General features: G+C 41.4%; 1 protein-coding gene across 1 annotated transcript in view; it reads right to left on the reverse strand.

Moving 5' to 3' along the window:
- KIF15 (kinesin family member 15) overlaps nucleotides 1-18,914 on the reverse strand; it is a 167,600-nt gene that overhangs the window by 89,212 nt on the left and 59,474 nt on the right. Inside the window, exons 6-7 of the mRNA XM_057497184.1 lie at nucleotides 2,597-2,694; nucleotides 1,162-1,341 (exon numbers count right to left, since the gene is read on the reverse strand). Coding sequence (XP_057353167.1) covers nucleotides 1,162-1,341; nucleotides 2,597-2,694 — 278 coding nt within the window. The remainder of the gene's footprint in view (nucleotides 1-1,161; nucleotides 1,342-2,596; nucleotides 2,695-18,914) is intronic.

The following is an 18,914-nucleotide window of genomic DNA, read 5'->3' on the forward strand; positions in this document are numbered from 1 at the left end:
CATTACAGAACTAGTAAGTGGAGAGACATACCATGTTCATGTACAGACTCAATACCATAAACATGTCAATCTCTCCAAACTGGTCTGTAACTGCAATGCAATTCCAGTCAAAATCACATTGTTTTTTGAATATGTATGTATATATGCAGTGGATCATATATAAAACCTATCTCTTACTCTGAAAGTCAAAGTTTAAAAGGTTTTAATCAGACTTGTTGAAGATGGAAGACTAAATTAATGAACTGTGTATGATACCCACACCCACACATACACACACGTACCATATATGGGGTACACAGCAGTGAAAATAAGTGAAATGCAACATCAATTTCATAAACCATGCTGAGTATTAAAAAAGTTATAAAACTCAAAACAGGCAAACCAACATATTAAGAAATACATACATATATGATTTAAAAGTACAAGAAAATGACAATCACATTCAACATACTGCTTATGTTTAGGAGGAGCCAGAAACATGAATAGGGAGGAGTACACAGATAATAAGATTGTGTTGGTGATATCTGGGTTTTAAATTGTCCTGCAAGTTCATTTTGACAATATGCTTAGTAACATATGCATATGGAAAGATTTTATATGTATCAAATATTACATAATAAAAAATGTTTAAAATCAATTGGTATGGTCAGATACCATAAAAACATGAGCAGAATATTTTGTAAATTCCTGACAAGAGGTGTTTGTCCTGAGCTGAATACTCAAAAGAGGTGGGCTTTTGACACTCAGGAAGTAAACAAGGGTAGAAAATAAAGGGAAGAGAATAGCCAGCTGGTTTGAGGAGATCCCAAGAGCTCCTCAAAGGGATAGCTCCCAGGAGGAACTACTAAAGAAATATGGACACAACAAACTATCCCTCAGTGACCTACAGAATGTTTTGTTTTGTTTCATTTTGTTTTTTTTACAACGTCTAGCCTGATAGAATGAATAGCATGAAAATGCAAAATCAAGAGGCTCAAATACCTGTTTTAACTAAGGGGAGTCATAAAACACTGTCATATCCTTTTTTCTTTTGTTCTCATGAACATCCTGTGTTCTGCCTTTACAAATATTAGTAACTTGATTCTTGCTTTTCTTTGAGAGCAAGGTGTTTTTTCACAGCATGCTTACTGGCTGGGGGTCAGATCACTCAGGGCAAGGTACCTGATAGGCTTCAGCAGCTGAAGTCACCACCTGCTCCACCGCACCAACAACAAAGACACCCCTCCTGATGTGCTCCCTCAGATACAGCCCAGCCGATGCTGAGTCCAGGAGGTCATAGATCTGCTCATTGTAGATTTCAATAAAGGAACACTTACAAAGGAAACTCTTTCCAGCTCCAGCCTGTGAAACAGAATCCCCATTTAGATACATTCTTTTCATGAGATCATCCCTATCTTTCATAAGCATTACTCTTTCACTCACTTCACAAGATGTAAATTGATTACAATGTTATCCTTTACACAACACAAGATGCCCAAAAGTCAATAAGAAAATTAAGATAACTAGTTTCAATACATCACTATATTTTAAAGCAGCTTCAAACTGTGGTCCCAAGAGCCTACAGCCTTTTAGGGGTGCCTCAAAATGAAATGGACTTCAGCATCCCAGATAAGCAATCCCATTTTGTTTTAATTGAGGCATAACTGACATACAACATATTAGTTTCAGTCATACAACACAATGAGTCAATATTTATATATATGTTGTGAAATCATCACAGTAAGCCTAGTTAACCATCCATCACTGTACATAGTTACATAATTTTTTTCTTCTGATGAGAAGAGCAATTCCATTTGTATTTGTCTTACATATTGGACTTCCTAATAAAGTTTTATTTGAAGCAAGTGTTACATTCTTTAAAAGACTGAAAATAATTTGTTTTAAAAGTCTATAGGATTTTTAACCACAGAAATGCATGACACTAAACTTACTTCACTGGAATGCAATGTGTGTGTCTAACTACAATGGTTAGGGATAGTTTCTGCAAAGAAGCAAATGGCATACATCAGTCTCCTTACTGCACACATAACAGAACATGTAACACTAATGGCTGTTCAGCCTTTTCTCCAGGCTGAAGCAGCACAGCCAGGAGAACTGCTGTGAGAATAGGTGCCAAGAGAAAACAGAAGCCCTTATCACCATAATGATGCAGCCACATGGGAAACAAAGAGATCATAGTCAGGTGGTAGCAGGTGCTGCAAAGGACGTAAGGATGAACCCATCACTACTGGATATCATGCAGAGTTAGGGACACCTGCAGTCCATTGCAAGCCCAGATGCATCAGACAGGGCTTAATGAATTTGTTTTCCTCACTTAAGATTTTATTACACACTGTCTTGCAAAATCTGAAAACCTAAGAAGTACTGCGTTCTTTTTTCTTTTAATCTGGGTTCACAGATGATGCATGCTTTAAAAACTAAATACTTCCAGAAAAAATTCAGGATCCTTCATTGTAAGAATTCAAAGGTATTTTTATACCACACTAGCCTATCTACTATCTATGCCCCTCCATGTATCATGAGCTAATTATTAGTAGCTAACTACTCAAAACGAGGTATTTCATAGAATTCATTTTCTTTTTACAGTAAATTTTACCTTCTCTTTTTCACGATCAATTAAGGAAAACAAATATTCCAAACTTCTTGGGATTACTCCTCTCAGGTTATGAGAAAAATTGTCAGATTCAGATGGTCCTAAAGAAAAATGTATATATAATTATTCATTTTTATTCTAAAGCAAGAGTCCTTCAAAATGGCAACACTGAAAGCCAATATAAACAGAAATAAAACGACACATTATATAATCAGTTTCTTATTCATGCCCTCAACAAGTTAATTTTGGTCTGTGAAAGACTGCATGATAGAACATGCCTGTTAATGAGATTCACAATGCCACTAACAGATTTTAAAAGTAGTTGATGATAAATTTTTTAAAATTCATCTAAGTACCAGGCTTGACATATTTCTTCCACCAAGGACCACAACAGCAATACTAAATAACTGTACTTGTTACATATGACATTGTGGGGAAGTTGGGGTTCCTATGGCGAGGATCCTCACTTAACTTAAACCACCTGATGATGTAACTGGCCTGTTGCTGGGCTGCCGCTTCCACACCTGTAGGCAATGAGCTATTATTGCGCTATACAGAGAGCTTGGCCCAATGCTCTGGGTGGAGGCAGAGATGCTAGTAATGACCTACCGCGGGAGAACAAGCTGGGTAATAAACCCTTTCACCCCAAGAACGTTTGTTGTCAATTTCTTTGGTCACATTGAATCCATAGCGAACTTGCCCAGGGCTGAAACCCATTGGCAAGACAACTGGCAAAAGTCAGCAGGGTTCACTGTTGACCAAGGGAAAAGACAGGCTGCCCTTATGGGAGGGGTGCTTCGGCGGGCTGCCCCTGTGAATGGGGAGACAGTGGATCATCCCCCAGTGGGTATGTGGTCTGAGGTGGCTTGCCTCCTAGAGGACTGGGCCCCACCCCAGGACTGGAGGCAAGTGGAGGTGACACCTGAGGCAGTAGGGGGTGGTTCTTGGTAAAGTGAGCAGACTCTTTGAGAAGCAGAGCGCCTGTGAGGCAGCGGGGACTGTGGGTTGGCTGCTTCTCACAGTCTTGAAAAGGTGTACAGGACGAGGAGCTAAGAAGGTGGCGTAAGGCAGCGGAAATCTCCTCCCAAAACAATATGTATTTTTGAAAATGCAACAAATACAACCATTCCTAAAAGTGAGACCAGAAGATACAGTACAACAGCCAGGCTACATCTACATCTGGGAGAACTCAGCACCTCACCAAGGGGGTAAGATATAAGCCACGGCCCGGCAGCACCCGAGCACCCCCCTTACCCTAGGTCGCCAGAGGGAGGAAAGGAGTCAGAGCTAGGAGGGAGAGGGAGCCCAGTACTGCTAAATACACAGCCCAGATATCTGCACCAGGAGCACAGACACAGTGCTTGGTGTGCTGGATATTAGGGAAGCAGAACAGTAAAAGATGCAAGCAGGTCCCCACAGCCAGCGAACCTGGGACAAAAGAAAAGCGAGCGCTTTTTGAAAGTCTTAAAGGGACAGGGACCCCACAGCTGCACAGAAGCGTCCCTGCACACTCAACTCAGCAGCTGGTAATCCCAGGGAACTCGGGCGCACTAACCCTCTGGGAGGCAGCGCAGCTCTGATGATCTTCATGGTGATAAATGGCCTACCATCCATTCCCCCTCTGGCACGGCCTCGCCATAGCAGGGGAGCAGCCTGAGAGCGGACACGCCCACAGTAACCATCCAGAGCCTCCTCCATAGTGGCCCGGGACAGACTCAGAGGCCCCGTCAGAGTGCAGCTGCCGAGCACAGGCTGCTAGGGGTCGCTGTTATCACAGTAGAGGAAGGCAACTAGCAAGCAGGAAGGGACTTTGTTCTCCCAGCTGACACACACATCAACTACCCACGACTACCACTATTGCCATGAAAAGGCAGAGAAGAATTTGATCCACACAAGAATAACCTAGACAACCCCAGAGAAGGAGCCTGCGGTGAAAGATTTAACTAATCTTCCTGAAAAATAATTGAAAATAAAGGTCATAACCATGCTGATGGATCTGCAGAGAAATACACAAGAGGTAAAGGATAAAGTTGGGAGGGAGAATACAGAAATAAAACAATCTCTGGAAGGACTTAAGAGGAGACTGGATGAGGTGCAAGGGGTAGTTAATGGAATAGAAATCAGAGAACAGGAACACAGAGAAGCTGAGACAGCAACAGATAAAAGGATATCCAGGAATGAAAGAATATTAAGAGAACTGTGCTGCCAATCCAAACGAAATAATACCCGCATTAGAGGGGTACCAGAAGAAGAAGAGAGAGAAAAAGGGATAGAAAGTGTATATCAAGACATAATTGCTGAAAAGTTCCCGAAACTAGGGGAGGAAATAGTATCTCAGAAGACAGAAGCCAACAGAACTTACAAAACAAGAAACCAAAGAAGGAAAACACCAAGACACATAATAATTGAAATGGCAGCAATCAAGGACAAGGACAGAGTATTAAAGGCAGCCAGAAAGAGAAAAAATGTCACGTACAAAGGAAGACCTATCAGGCTATCATCAGACTTCTCAACAGAAACCTTACATGCCAGAAGAGAATGGCATGATATATTTAACGCAATGAAACAGAAGGGCCTTGAACCAAGGATACTGTATCCAGGATGATTATCATTTAAATATGAATGAGGGATTAAACAATTGCCAGACAAAAAAAAGTTGAGGGAATTTGCCTCCCACAAACAACCTCTACAGGGTATTTTAGAGGGACTGCTCTAGATGGAAGCACATCTAAGGCTAAATAGATGTCACCAGAGAAAAAATCACAGCAAAGAAAGCACACCAACCAAATACTAACTAAAGACAAAAAATAAAATCAACGACTCACAAAAGCAGTCAAAGGAAACATAAAAGAGTACAGAATAAAACACCTAACAAACAAAGAATGCAGGAGGAGGAATAAGAAGGGAGAGAAATAAATAATCAGACTCTGTTTATAACACCTCAATAAGCGAGTTAAGTTAGGCAGTTAGATATTAAAGAAGATAACCTTAAACCTTTGGTAACCATGAATATAAAGCCTGCAATGGCAAGAATTACATATCTGTCAATAATCACCCTAAATCTAAATGGACTGAACACACTACTCAAAAGACACAGAGTAATAGAATGGATAAAAAAGCAAGACATCATCTATATGCTGCTTACAAGAGACACACCTCAAACCCAAAGACATACACAGACTAAAAGTCAAGGGATGGAAAAAGATATTTCATGCAAACAACAGGGAGAAAAAAGCAGGTGTTGCAGTACTAGTATCAGACAAAATAGACTTCAAAACAAAGAAAGTAACAAGAGATAAAGAAGGACATTACATGATGATAAAGGGATCAGTCCAACAACAGGATACAACCATTATAAATATATATGCACCCAATACAAGAGCACCAATATATGTGAAACAAATACTAACAGAATTAAAGGAGGAAATAGAATGCAATGCATTCATTTTAGGAGAATTCAACACACCACTCACTCCAAACGACAGATCCATCAGACAGAAAATAAGTAAGGACACAGAGGCACTGAACAACACCTAGAAGAGATGGACCTAATAGACATCTACAGAACTCTACACCCCAAAAGAGGACACACATTCTTCTCAAGGGCGCATGAAACATTTTCCAGAAGAGACCACATACAAGGCCACAAAAACAGCTTCAGTAAATTCAAGAAGACTGAAATCCAACCAACAAACTTCTCAGACCAAAAAGGCATAAAACAAGAAATAAATTGTAAAAAAAAAAAAACAACAGACTCACAAACACATGCAGGCTTAAAAACATGCTCCTAAATAATCAATGGATCAACAACCTAATTAAAATAGAGATCAAGCAATACATGGAAACAAATGACAACAACAACACAAAGTCCAAATTCTGTGGGATGCAGCGAAAGCAGTTCTAAGAGGAAAGTATATTGCAATCCAGCCATATTTAAAGAAAGAAGAACAATCCTGAATTAATAGTCTAAGTCACAATTGCTGCAATTGGAAAAAGAACAAATAAGGCCTGAAGTCAGGAGAAGCAGGGACATAATAAAGATCAGGAAAGAAATAAAATTGAGAACAATAAAACAATAGGAAAAATTCAATGAAACCAAGAGCTGGTTCTTTGAGAAAATAAACAAAATAGATAAGCCCCTACCCTAGCCACACTTATTGAGAGAAAAAGAGGATCAACACACATCAACAGAATCAGAAATGAGAGGAAAAATCAGGACAGACCCCACAGAAATACAAAGACATATAAGAGAATACTATGAAAACCTATATGCTAACAAGCTGGAAAACGTAGAATGGACTACTTCCTAGAAAATTACAACCTTCCAAGAATGACCCAGAAAGAAACAGAAAATCTAAGCAGACCAATTACCAGCAACAAAATTGAAGCAGTAATCAAAAAATTACCCAAGAGCAAAAACCTCATGGCCAGATGGATTTACTGTGGAATAATACCAGACATACAGAGAAGACATAATACCAATTCTGCTTAAAGTTTTCTAAAAAATAGAAGAGGAGGGAATACACCCAAACTCATTCTATGAAGCCAACATCACCCTAATACCAAAACCAGGCAAAGGCCCCAAGAAAAAAGAAAATTACAGACCAATATCCCTGATGAACATAGATGCAAAAATACACAAAAAATCTTAGCAAACCGAATTCAAAAATGCATCAACAGGATCATACACCATGACCAAGTGGGATTCATCTCAGGGATGCAAGGATGGTACAACATTCAAAAATACAACAACCTCATCCACCACATAAACAAAAGGAAGGAAAAAAACCACATGATCATCTCCATAGATGCTGAAAAAGCATTTGACAAAATTCAACATCCATTCATGATAAAAACTCTCAACAAAATGGGTATACAGGGCAAGTACCGCAACATAATAAAGGGCAAATAAGACAAACCCACAGCCAACATACTTAACAGCAAGAAGCTGAAAGCTTTTTCTCTACAATCGGGAACATGCCAGGGATGCCCACTCTCCCCAGTATTATTGAACATAGAAATGGAGGTGTAGCCATGGCAATTAGACAAAACAAAGAAAAACAAGGAACCCAGATTGATAAGAAGAAGCCAAACAGTCACTATCTGCAGATGACATGAAATTGTACATAAAAAACCCTAAAGACTCCACTCCAAAACTACTAGAATATCGGAATTCAGCAAAGTGGCAGGATACAAAATTAATATACAGAAATCTGTGCCTTTTCTATACACTAACAATGAACTAACAGAAGGAGAAGTCAGGAAAACAATTCCATTCACAACTGCATCAAAAAGAATAAAATACCTAGGAATAAACCTCACCAAGGAAGAGAAAGACCTATACTGTGAAAACTACAGGACACTCTTAAGAGAAATTAAAGAGGACACTAACAAATGGGAACTCATCCCACGCTCTTCGCTAGGAAGAATTAATATTGTGAAAATGACTATCCTGCCTAAAGCAATCTACAAATTCAAGGTAATCCCTACCAAATTACCAACAGCATCCTTCAATGAACTGGAAAAATAGTTCTAAAAATCATATGGAACCATGAAAGACCCTGATTAGCCAAAGCAATCCAGAGAAGGAAGAATAAAGTGGCGGGACCTTGCTCCTCAACTTCAAGCTCTACTACAAAGCCACAGTAATCAAGACAATTTGGTGCTGGCACAAGAACAGACCCACAGATGAGTGGAAGAGAATACAAAATTCCAGACATTAACCCAAACATATATAGTCAATTAATATACAATAAAGGAGCTATGGACTTACATTTGGGAAACTACAGCCTCTTCAGCAGTTGGTGTTGGCAAAACTGGACAGCAACATTTAAGAGAATGAAACTGGATCATTGTCTTACCGCATACACAAAAGAATATTCAAACTGGATCAAGGACCTGAATGTAAGTCATGAAACCTAAAAACTCTGAGAAAAAAACATAGGCAAAAAATCTCTTGGACATAAACATGAGCAACTTCTTCATGAAAGTAACTCCCTGGGAAAGGGAAAAAAAGCAAAAATGAACAAGTGGGACTATATCAAGCTAAAAAGCTTCTGTACAGCAAAGGACTCCATCAATGAAACAAAAAGTCATCCTACAGTATGGGAGAATATATTCATAAATGACAGATCCGATAAAGGGTTGACAGCCAAACTATATAAAGAGCTCACACACTTCAACAAACAAAAAGCAAATAATCTAATTAAAAAATGGGCAGAGGATCATAACACACAGTTCTCCAAAGAAGAAATACAGACGGCCAACAGATACATGAAAAAATACTCCACATCGCTAGTAATCAGAGAAATGCAAATTAAAACCACAATGAGATACCACCTCACACCCGTAAGGATTGTCACCATCCAAAAGACAAACAGCAACAAATGTTGGTGAGATTGTAGAGAAAGGGGAACCCTCCTCACAGCTATTGGGAATGAAAATTAGTTCAACCATTTTGGAAAGCAGTATGGAGGTTCCACAAAAACCTCGAAATAGAAATACAATTTGACCCAGGAATTCCACTTCTAGGAATTTACCCTAAGAATGCAGCGCTCCAGTTTGAAAAAGACAGATGCACCCCTATGTTTATCGCTGCACTGTTTATAATAGCCAAGAAATGGAAGTAACCTAAGCATCCATTAGTAGATGAATGGATAAAGAAGATGTGGAACATATGCACAATGGAATATTATTCAGCCATAAGAAGAAAACAAACCCTACCATTTGCAACAACATGGATGGAGCAAGAGGGTATTATGATCAGTGAAATAAGCCAGGCAGAGAAAGACAAGTACCAAATGATTACACTCATATGTGGAGCATAAGAACAGAAAAAAAACTGAAGGAACAAAACAGCAGCATAATCACAGAACCCAAAAATAGACTAACAGTTACCAAAGGGAAAGGGACTGGGGAGGATCGGTGGTAAGGGAGGGATAAGATGGGGGAAAGGAAAGGGCCATTAAGATAAGAATGTATATATATTCTGTAAGCCAAGATGGTGGCGTGAGTAGAGCAGTGGAAATCTCCTCCCAAAACCAGATATATTATAGAAAATACAACAAATACAACTCTTCCTAAAAGAGAGACTAGAAGACACAGTACAACAGCAAGACTACATCCACACCTCCGAGAAGCCAGCGCCTCACAAAGGGGGTTAGATACAAGCCTCGGACCGGCGAGACCCGGGCGCCCCTCACCCCAGATCCTGGCGGAAGGAGAGGAGTCAGAGTGGGGAGGGAGAGGGAGCCCAGGACTGCTAAACACCCAGCCCTAGCCATCCACACCAGAGCACAGACACAGTGCATGGGGTGCTGGAAACTAGAGAAACAGGACAGTAAGACCTGTGAGCGGGTCCTCGCAGCCAGCGCCCCTGGGACAAGGAAAAGCGAGTGGTTTTTGAAAGTCTGAAAGGGACAGACACCCAAGCTGGATGGAAGCATCCCAGGACATTTAGCCCAGCAGCCAGGAATTCTCGGGGAACTTTGGGCACCCTAACCCCCTGAGCAGCAGGGCAGCTTGGAGGCCCCTCATGGAGATAAACAGCCTCCTGGCCATTTCCCCTCCGACACAACTCCGCCATATCGGAGCGGCAGCCCAAGGCAGGCCATGCCCACAGCAACCGCAGGGCTAAACTCCACAGCGGCCGGGCAAGAATCAGAAGCTCCGTTTGCGCGCAGCTGCCCAGCACAAGCTGCTAGAGGTCGCTTTTCTCCCAGGATAAGAAGTCCACAAATCAACAAAAAGGGACGTTCTCCCAGCCATCACCTGCGCAAACTCCGCAAACCCTATTGTGATGAAAAGGGAGAGTAATTTGATACAGACCAAAATCACAACCCCTGAAAAGGAGAGAGACCTAAACAGTCTTCCTGAAAAAGAATTCAAACTAAAAATCATAAACATTCTGGTGGAGCTGCAGAGAAATATACAAGAGCTAAGGGGTGACGTTTGGAGGGACATTACAGAAGTGAAACAACCTCTAGAAGGATGTATAAGCAGAATGGACAAGATGCAAGAGGCCATTGATGGAATAGAAACCAGAGAACAGGAACGCATAGAAGCTGATGCCGAGAGAGCTAAAAGGATCTCCAGGAATGAAACAATATTAAGGGAACTGTGTGACCAATCCAAAAGGAACAATATCTGCATTATAGGGGTACCAGAAGAAGAAGAGAGAGAAAAAGGGATAGAAAGTGTCTTTCAAGAACTAATTGTTAAGAACATCCCCACACTGGGGGAGGAAACAGTTGCTCAGAATACAGAAGCACACAGAACTCCAAACAGAATGGACCAAAAGAGGACAACACCAAGACACATAATAATTAAAATGGCAAAGATCAAGGACAAGGACAGAGTATTAAAGGCAACCAGAGAGAGGAAAAAGGTCACCTACAAAAGAAAACCCATCAGGCTATCATCAGACTTCTCAAAAGAAACCTTACAGGCCAGAAGAGAATCACATGATATATTTAATGCAATTAAACAGAAGGGCCTAGAACAAAGGATACTGGATCCAGGACAATTATCATTTAAATATGAAGGAGGGATTAAACAATTCCCAGATAAGCAAAAGTTGAGGGAATTTGCCTCCACAAACCACCTCTACACCTATTTTAGAGGGACTGCTCTAAATGGGAGTACTAAAAAGAGCACAGAACAAAACACACAACATATGAGGAATGGAGGAGGAGGAATAAGAAGGGAGAGAAATAATCATCAGACTGTGTTTATAATAGCTCAATAAGTGAGTTAAGTTAAACAGTAAGGTAGTAAAGAAGCTAACCATGAACCTTTGGTGACCACGAATCTAAAGCCTGCAATGGCAATAAGTACATATCTTTCAATAATCACCCTAAATGTAAATGGACTGAATACACCATATAATAAGACACAGACTAATAGAATGGATAAAAAAGCAAGACCCATTTATATACTGCTTACAAGAGATTCACCTCAAAACCAAAGACACATGCAGAATAAAAGTCAAGGGATGGAAAAAGATATTTCATGCAAACAACAGGGAGAAAAAAGCAGGTGTTGCAATACTAGCATCAGACAAAACAGACTGCAAAACAAACAAAGTAACATGACATAAAGAAGGACACTACACAATGAAAATGGTCTCAGTCCAACAAGAGGATATAACTATTCTAAACATATATGCACCCAATACAGGATCACCAATATATGTGAAACAAATACTAACAGAATTAAAGGAGGAAATAGAATGCAATGCATTCATTTTGGGAGACTTTAACACACCACTCACTCGAAAGGACAGATCCACCCAGACAGAAAATAGTAAGGACACAGAGGCAATGAACAACACACTAGAACAGATGGACCTAATAGATATCTATAGAACTCTACATCCAAAAGCAACAGGATACACATTCTTCTCAAGTGCACATGGAACATTCTCCAGAATAGACCACATACTAGGCCACAAAAACAGCCTCAGTAAATTCCAAAAGACTGAAATCCTACCAAACAACTTCTCAGACAACAAAGGTATAAAACTACAAATAAATTGTACAAAGAAAGCAAAAAGGCTTACAAACACATGGAGGCTTAACAACATGCTCCTAAATCATCAATGGATCAACGATCAAATTAAAATGGAGATCCAGCAATATATGGAAACAAATGACAACAACAACACAAAGCCCCAACATCTGTGGGACACAGCAAAAGCAGTCTTAAGTGGAAAGTATATAGCAATCCAGGCATATTTAAAGAAGGAAGAACAATCCCAAATGAATAGTCTAATTCCACAATTATTGAAATTGGAGAAAGAAGAACAAATGAAGCCTAAGGTCAGCAGAAGGAGGGACATAATAAAGATCAGACAAGAAATAAATAAAATTGAGAAGAATGAAACAATAGAAAAAATCAATGAAACCAAGAGCTGGTTCTTCGATAAAATAAACAAAATAGATAAGCCTCTAGTTAGACATATTAAGAGAAAAAGAGAGTCAACACACATCAGCAGAATTAGAAACAAGAAAGGAAAAATCACGACAGACCCCACAGAAATACAAAGAATTATTAGAGAATACTATGAAAACCTATATGCTAACAAGCGGAATAACCTAGGAGAAATGGACAACTTCCTAGAAAAATACAATCTTCCAAGACTGACCCAGAAAGAAACAGAAAATCTAAGCAGACCAATTACCAGCAACGAAATTGAATCAGTAATCAAAAAACTACCTAAGATCACAACCCCTGGGCCACACAAGTTTACCTCAGAATTTTATCAGACATACAGAGAAGACATAATACCCATTCTACTTAAAGTTTTCCAAAAAATAGAAGAGGAGGGAATACTCCCAAATTCATTCTATGAAGCCACCATCATCCTAATACCAAACCCAGACAAAGACCCCACCAAAAAAGAAAACTACAGACCAATACTCCTGATGAACGTAGATGCAAAAATACTCAACAAAATATTAGCAAACCGAATTCAAAAATTCATCAAAAGGATCATACAGCATGACCAAGTGGGATTCATCCCAGAGATGCAAGGATGGTACAACACTGAAAAACCATCAACATCATTCACCACATCAACAGAAAGAAGGACAAAAACCACAAGATCATCTCTATAGATGCTGAAAAAGCATTCGATAAAATTCACATCCATTCATGATAATACTATCAACAAAATGGGTATAGAGGGCAAGTACCTCAACATAATAAAGGGCATATATGATAAACCCACAGTTAACATCATACTGAACAGCGAGAGGCTGAAAGCTTTTCCTCTGAGATCAAGAACCAGACAGGGATGCCCACTCTCCCCACTGTTATTCTACATAGGACAGGAGGTCCTAGCCCGGGAATTAGACAAAAGAAAGAAATACAAGGAATCCAGATTGGTAAAGTAGTCAAACTGTCACTATTTGCAGATGACATGATATTGTACATAAAAAACCCTAAAGACTACACTCGAAAACTACTAGAACTAAAATCGGAATTCAGCAAAGTTGCAGGATACAAAATTAACACACAGAAATCTGTAGCTTTCCTATACACTAACAATGAACCAATAGAAAGAGAAATCAGGAAAACAATTCCATTCACAACTGCATTGAAAAGAATAAAATACATAGGAATAATCCTAATCAAGGAAGTGAAAGACCTATACCTTGAAAACTACAAGACACTCTTAAGAGAAATTAAAGAGGACACTAACAAATGGATACTCATCGCATGCTCCTGGCTAGGAATAATTAATATCATCAAAATGGCCATCCTACCCAGAGCAATATACAGATTCGATACAATCCCTATCAAATTACCATCAGCATTCTTCAATGAACTGGAACAAATAGTTCAAAAATTCATATGGAAACACCAAAGACCCTCAACAGCCAAAGCAATCCTGAGAAGGAAGAATAAAGTGGGGGTGGATCTCGCTCCCCAACTTCAAGCTCTACTACAAAGCCACAGTAATCAAGACAATTTGGTACTGGCACAAGAACAGAGCCACAGACCAGTGGAACAGAATAGAGACTCGAAACATTAACCCAAACATATATGGCCAATTAATATACGATAAAGGAGCCATGGACATACAATGGGGAAATGACAGTCTCTTCAACAGATGGTGCTGGCAAAACTGGACAGCTACATGTAAGAGAATGAAACTGGATCACTGTCTAACCCCATACACAAAAGTAAATTCAAAATGGATTAAAGAACTGAATGTAAGTCATGAAACCATAAAACTCTTAGAAAGAAACAGGCAAAAATCTCATGGACATAAATATGAGTGACTTCTTCATGAACATATCTCCCCGGGCAAGGAAAACAAAGGAAAAAAGGAACAAGTGGGACTATATCAAGCTAAAAAGCAAAGGACACCATCAATAGAACAAAAAGGTATCCTACAGTATGGGAGAATATATTCATAAATGACAGATCCAATAAAGGATTGACATCCAAAATATATAAAGAGCTCACACACCTCAACAAACAAAAAGCAAATAATCCAATTAAAAAATGGGCAAAGGAGCTGAATAGACAGTTCTCTAAAGAAGAAATCCAGGTGGCCCACAGGCACATGAAAGATGCTCCACATTGCTAATCATCAGATAAATGCAAATTAAAACCACAATGAGATATCACCTCACACCAGTAAGGGTCGCCATCATCGAAAAGACAAACAACAACAAATTTTGGCGAGGTTGTGGAGAAAAGGGAACCCTCCTACACTGCTGGTGGGAATGTAAACTAGTTCAACCATTGTGGAAAGCACTATGGAGGTTCCTCAGAATGCTCAAAATAGACTTACCATTTGACCCAGGAAATCCACTCCCAGGAATTTACCCTAGGAAGGCAGCACTCCAGTTTGAAAAAGACAGATGCACCCCTATGTTTATCACTGCACTATTTACAATAGCCAAGATATGGAAGCAACTTAAATGTCCATCAGTAGATGAATGGATAAAGAAGAGGTGGTACATATACACAATGGAATATTACGCAGCCATAAGAAAAAAACAAATCCTACCATTCTCAACAACATGGATAGAGCTAGAGGGTATTATGCTCAGTGAAATAAGCCAGGCGGAGAAAGACAAGTACCAAATGATTTCACTCATATGTGGAATATAAGAACAAAGGAAAACTGAAGGAACAAAACAGCAGCAGAATCAAAGAACCCAAGAATGGACTAATAGTTACCAAAGGGAAAGGGACTGGGGAAGATGGGTGGAAAGGGAGGAACAAGGACAGGGAAAAAGAAAGGGGCATTACGATTAGCATGTATAGTGTAGGGGGGCATGGGGAGGGCCGTGCAACACAGAGAAGATAAGTAATGATTTTACAGCATCTTACTACGCTGATGGACAGTGACTGTGAAGGGGTATGTAGGGGGGATTTGGTGAAGGGGGGAGACTAGTAAACATAATGTTCTTCATGTAATTGTAGATTAATGATACCAAAAAAAAAAAGATTAGTATGTATAATGTGTTGGGGGGCACGGGGAGAGCTGTGCAACACAGAGAAGAGAAGTAGTGATTCTCTAGCATCTTCCTATGCTGAATGACAGCGACTGTAATGGGGTTTGTGGGGGTGACTTGGTGAAGGGGGGAGTCTAGTAAACATAATATTCCTCATGCAATTGCCGATTAATGATACCAAAATAAATTTTTAAAAAGGTGTACAAAGGAGACCCACAAAATGGCAGTGTGATGACTCAAGCTGCAAGCTTCAGTAGATTCCCTGAGGAGTGAAGTGGCATTGTTGTAAGAGGCGGCACAAGAACACGAGCTGCAGACTTCTGTGGATGCCTTGAGGAGGGAGATGGCCTTGATGCGGGAGGAGGCAGCACTACAGCTCTGGCAGCAATGTGCTACTAGAGACAAGACGGCAGTGCTGCCACGTGTTCTGAAGGAGGAAGAGGCCCTCAAGGAAAAAGACGAATTCCTGAGGGAAGAACAGGTGGAGGTGACATGAGAACATCAGCTGCGAAGCACTGAGCTGAAGGTAAGAGACCTTCTGAAGACAGAGGTAGCATTGCTGCAAGGCACAGTAGAAAAGGTAAGGTTGCAGCAGAGGAGGCACTTAGGGGAGGGGAGAGAAAGGTGCCATTAGCCCCACAAATGGAAGAGCTGGGAAAGGATGAAGGGGTGGTCCCAGAGGCACTGGCACCTCCTGTATTAAAAGAATGCTCAGTGCTTGTAAAGAAAATAAAAACTCAGCAGCTGAGAGCTCCCCAAGGAGAGGAGCAGCCCCCTCCCCAGGTCGTGGAGCACTCTATGCTCCGCCCCTTTACTCAGGCTGGGCTGGTGGTTTGGGCTCCCGGTTTAGGCAGAAGCCCTCCAAGTCAATATCAGCTTGGCTCCTGCATCTGTGGGATTTACAGGTGGATGGAATTATTCTGTCGAGATCAGAGATGGGAAAGCTGGCTTAACTGACAGTGCAGCCCGCCTTCAGGCAGTGATTACAAAATGCACATCAGACCCCAGGGAGTCACTCCCTCCTCGACTGGCTTATGGCTGCACTTCGTGCTGTGTGGCCCAATCCAGGTGATTTGCCATCCTCTCCTGATAGATGGCAGACATATGCTGAGCTTCAACAGGTGCTACGAGAGCTAGGCATAAGAAATGCCATCTATAGTCCAGAGAACTATAACCCAGATGAAGAAATTTTCACTACTGGGATGAGAAATACTGTACTTCAAACGGCTCCTATATCCCTCGTTGGGTCTCTAGTGGCCATTCTTTCCCCTCACTTAGGCCAGCCCATAAGCGAGGTGACCCGTACAGTAGCAGACTTAGGAGAGGCAGAAGCAACAAGAATCCAGAAAGAAATAAGACCTGCTACTCACAGGAAGAATTTACAGGGCCCTATGAAGGTTACGAGGACCCAGATGTGGGTTGATTTAATATGAGCAGGAGCAGATGGAAGGAAATTAGATGGGAAGTCAAATAGGATCTTACTAGAGCTATGGCAACAACTGAAACCAGAGCAGCAGTTCCAGCCATTAAGGCCAAAGAGGCAGCGGTCAAAGACAGAGCCACAAGTCCAGCCTGTGTGTTTGCAAGACTTCCTGCTGAAGAACAAGCCAACTGCACTTGAAGCCACATGGGAAGGTGATTGGGGAACACAGTTTGACTGAGGGAAAGGTCAAGGTATCTGCCCTGAGGGACCAGGTGGCGATCAGAGGCCACATGTTGAAATAGCTATCCATTGGTCTCCAGTGAACATACAACATGTCCTGGCTCTGGTGGACACAGGGGCTGAATGTTCATTGATTCATGGTAACCCTGAGTGGTTCCCCGGGACCCCCACTATCATAGATGGATACGGGGGGAAGGCTATCAGGGTGAAAAAAGCCCAAATCCCTGTAGGAATAGGGCATCTACCCACAAAAGAGTATACTGTGTATATATCTCCTATTCCTGAGTATATTTCGGGGATTGATATCCTGCAGGGTCTACAGTTGCAGACCACAGCAGGTGAGTTCAGACTGAGAGTACGTGTGGTGAAGGCAGTTTTGAGAGGACATGCTAGGCACCCACCCATAGCTTTGCCTGTGCCTCAGCAGGTGACTAACACCAAACAATACAAGCTGCCTATAGGGCATAAAGAGACTGGAGAAACTCTCCAGGAGCTGGAAAAGGCGGTATTATAAAGCCCACCCATAGTCCTTTCAATTCCCCAATGTGGCCTGTAAAAAAGCCAGATGGCTCCTGGCATACGACTGGATTATAGAGAACTTAATAAAGTCATACCCCCTATGCAAGCTGCTGTCCCCTCAATTACAGGCCTGATGGGTACCCTCAGCCATGAACTAGGAACATACCATTATGTGGTAGATCTTGCTAGTGCCTTTTTTTCCATTGACAGTGAGCAGGAAAGTCAGGAACAGTTTGCCTTCACGTGGGAAGGACGGCAATGGACTTTCACCATCCTCCCACAGGGATACCTCCACAGTCCCACCATCTGCAATGGACTTCTAGCCCAGGACTTGGCTACATGGGAGAAACCACCAACGGTGCAGCTGGACCATTATATTGATGATGTCATGCTCATGTCCGATTCTCTTTCAGATCTAGAAGGTGCAGCACCTAGACTGCTGCAACATTTACAGGAGAAAGGATGGGCTGTGAACAGTACCAAGGTTCAGGGACCTGGTTTGTCTGCGAAATTCTTGGGTGTCATCTGGTCGGGAAAGGCCAAAATTATACCAGAAGCAGTTACAGACAAAGTCCAGGCCTTTCCTACCCCTACAACTGTAGCATTGCTACAGGAGTTTCTGAGTCTTCTAGCCTACTGGAGAGTGTTTATACCGCACTTAGCATTCTGAAGCCCTTATACCTGTTGGTACAAAAGGGTGTCAGGTGGGACTGGGATCAGACATATGCATCTGCCTTTACTACAGGAGAACATGAAGTCAAGGCCGTGAAGGTCTTAAGTGTGATAGACCCATGAAGGCTCTGTGAGCTGGACGTTCATGTCACTGAAGACGGTTATGGCTGGGGTCTCTGGCAGCTCGAACGAACTCGCCAGCCTGTTGGATTCTGGTCACAACTCTGGAAAGGGGCAGAGGCATGATATACTTTGATAGAAAAGCAACTGGCTGCCATGTATCACGCCTTGCTGGCTACAGAACCCATCACTGGAATGGCTCTGATAAAGGTAATAACCACCTATCCCATCTTGGAGTGGGTATGAGACTGGACCCAAAAGCCAAGGAATGGTGTGGCACAAACACCCACACGAGCCAAGTGGGGTGCTTACCTACAGAAGCGTAGTGCCCTCTCTAGTAGCCCCTTGAGTGAAGATCTCCAACGCTTGTTAG

This window comes from Manis pentadactyla, chromosome 1 (genome assembly GCF_030020395.1).
Source record: "Manis pentadactyla isolate mManPen7 chromosome 1, mManPen7.hap1, whole genome shotgun sequence".
Classification (NCBI taxonomy): domain Eukaryota; kingdom Metazoa; phylum Chordata; class Mammalia; order Pholidota; family Manidae; genus Manis; species Manis pentadactyla.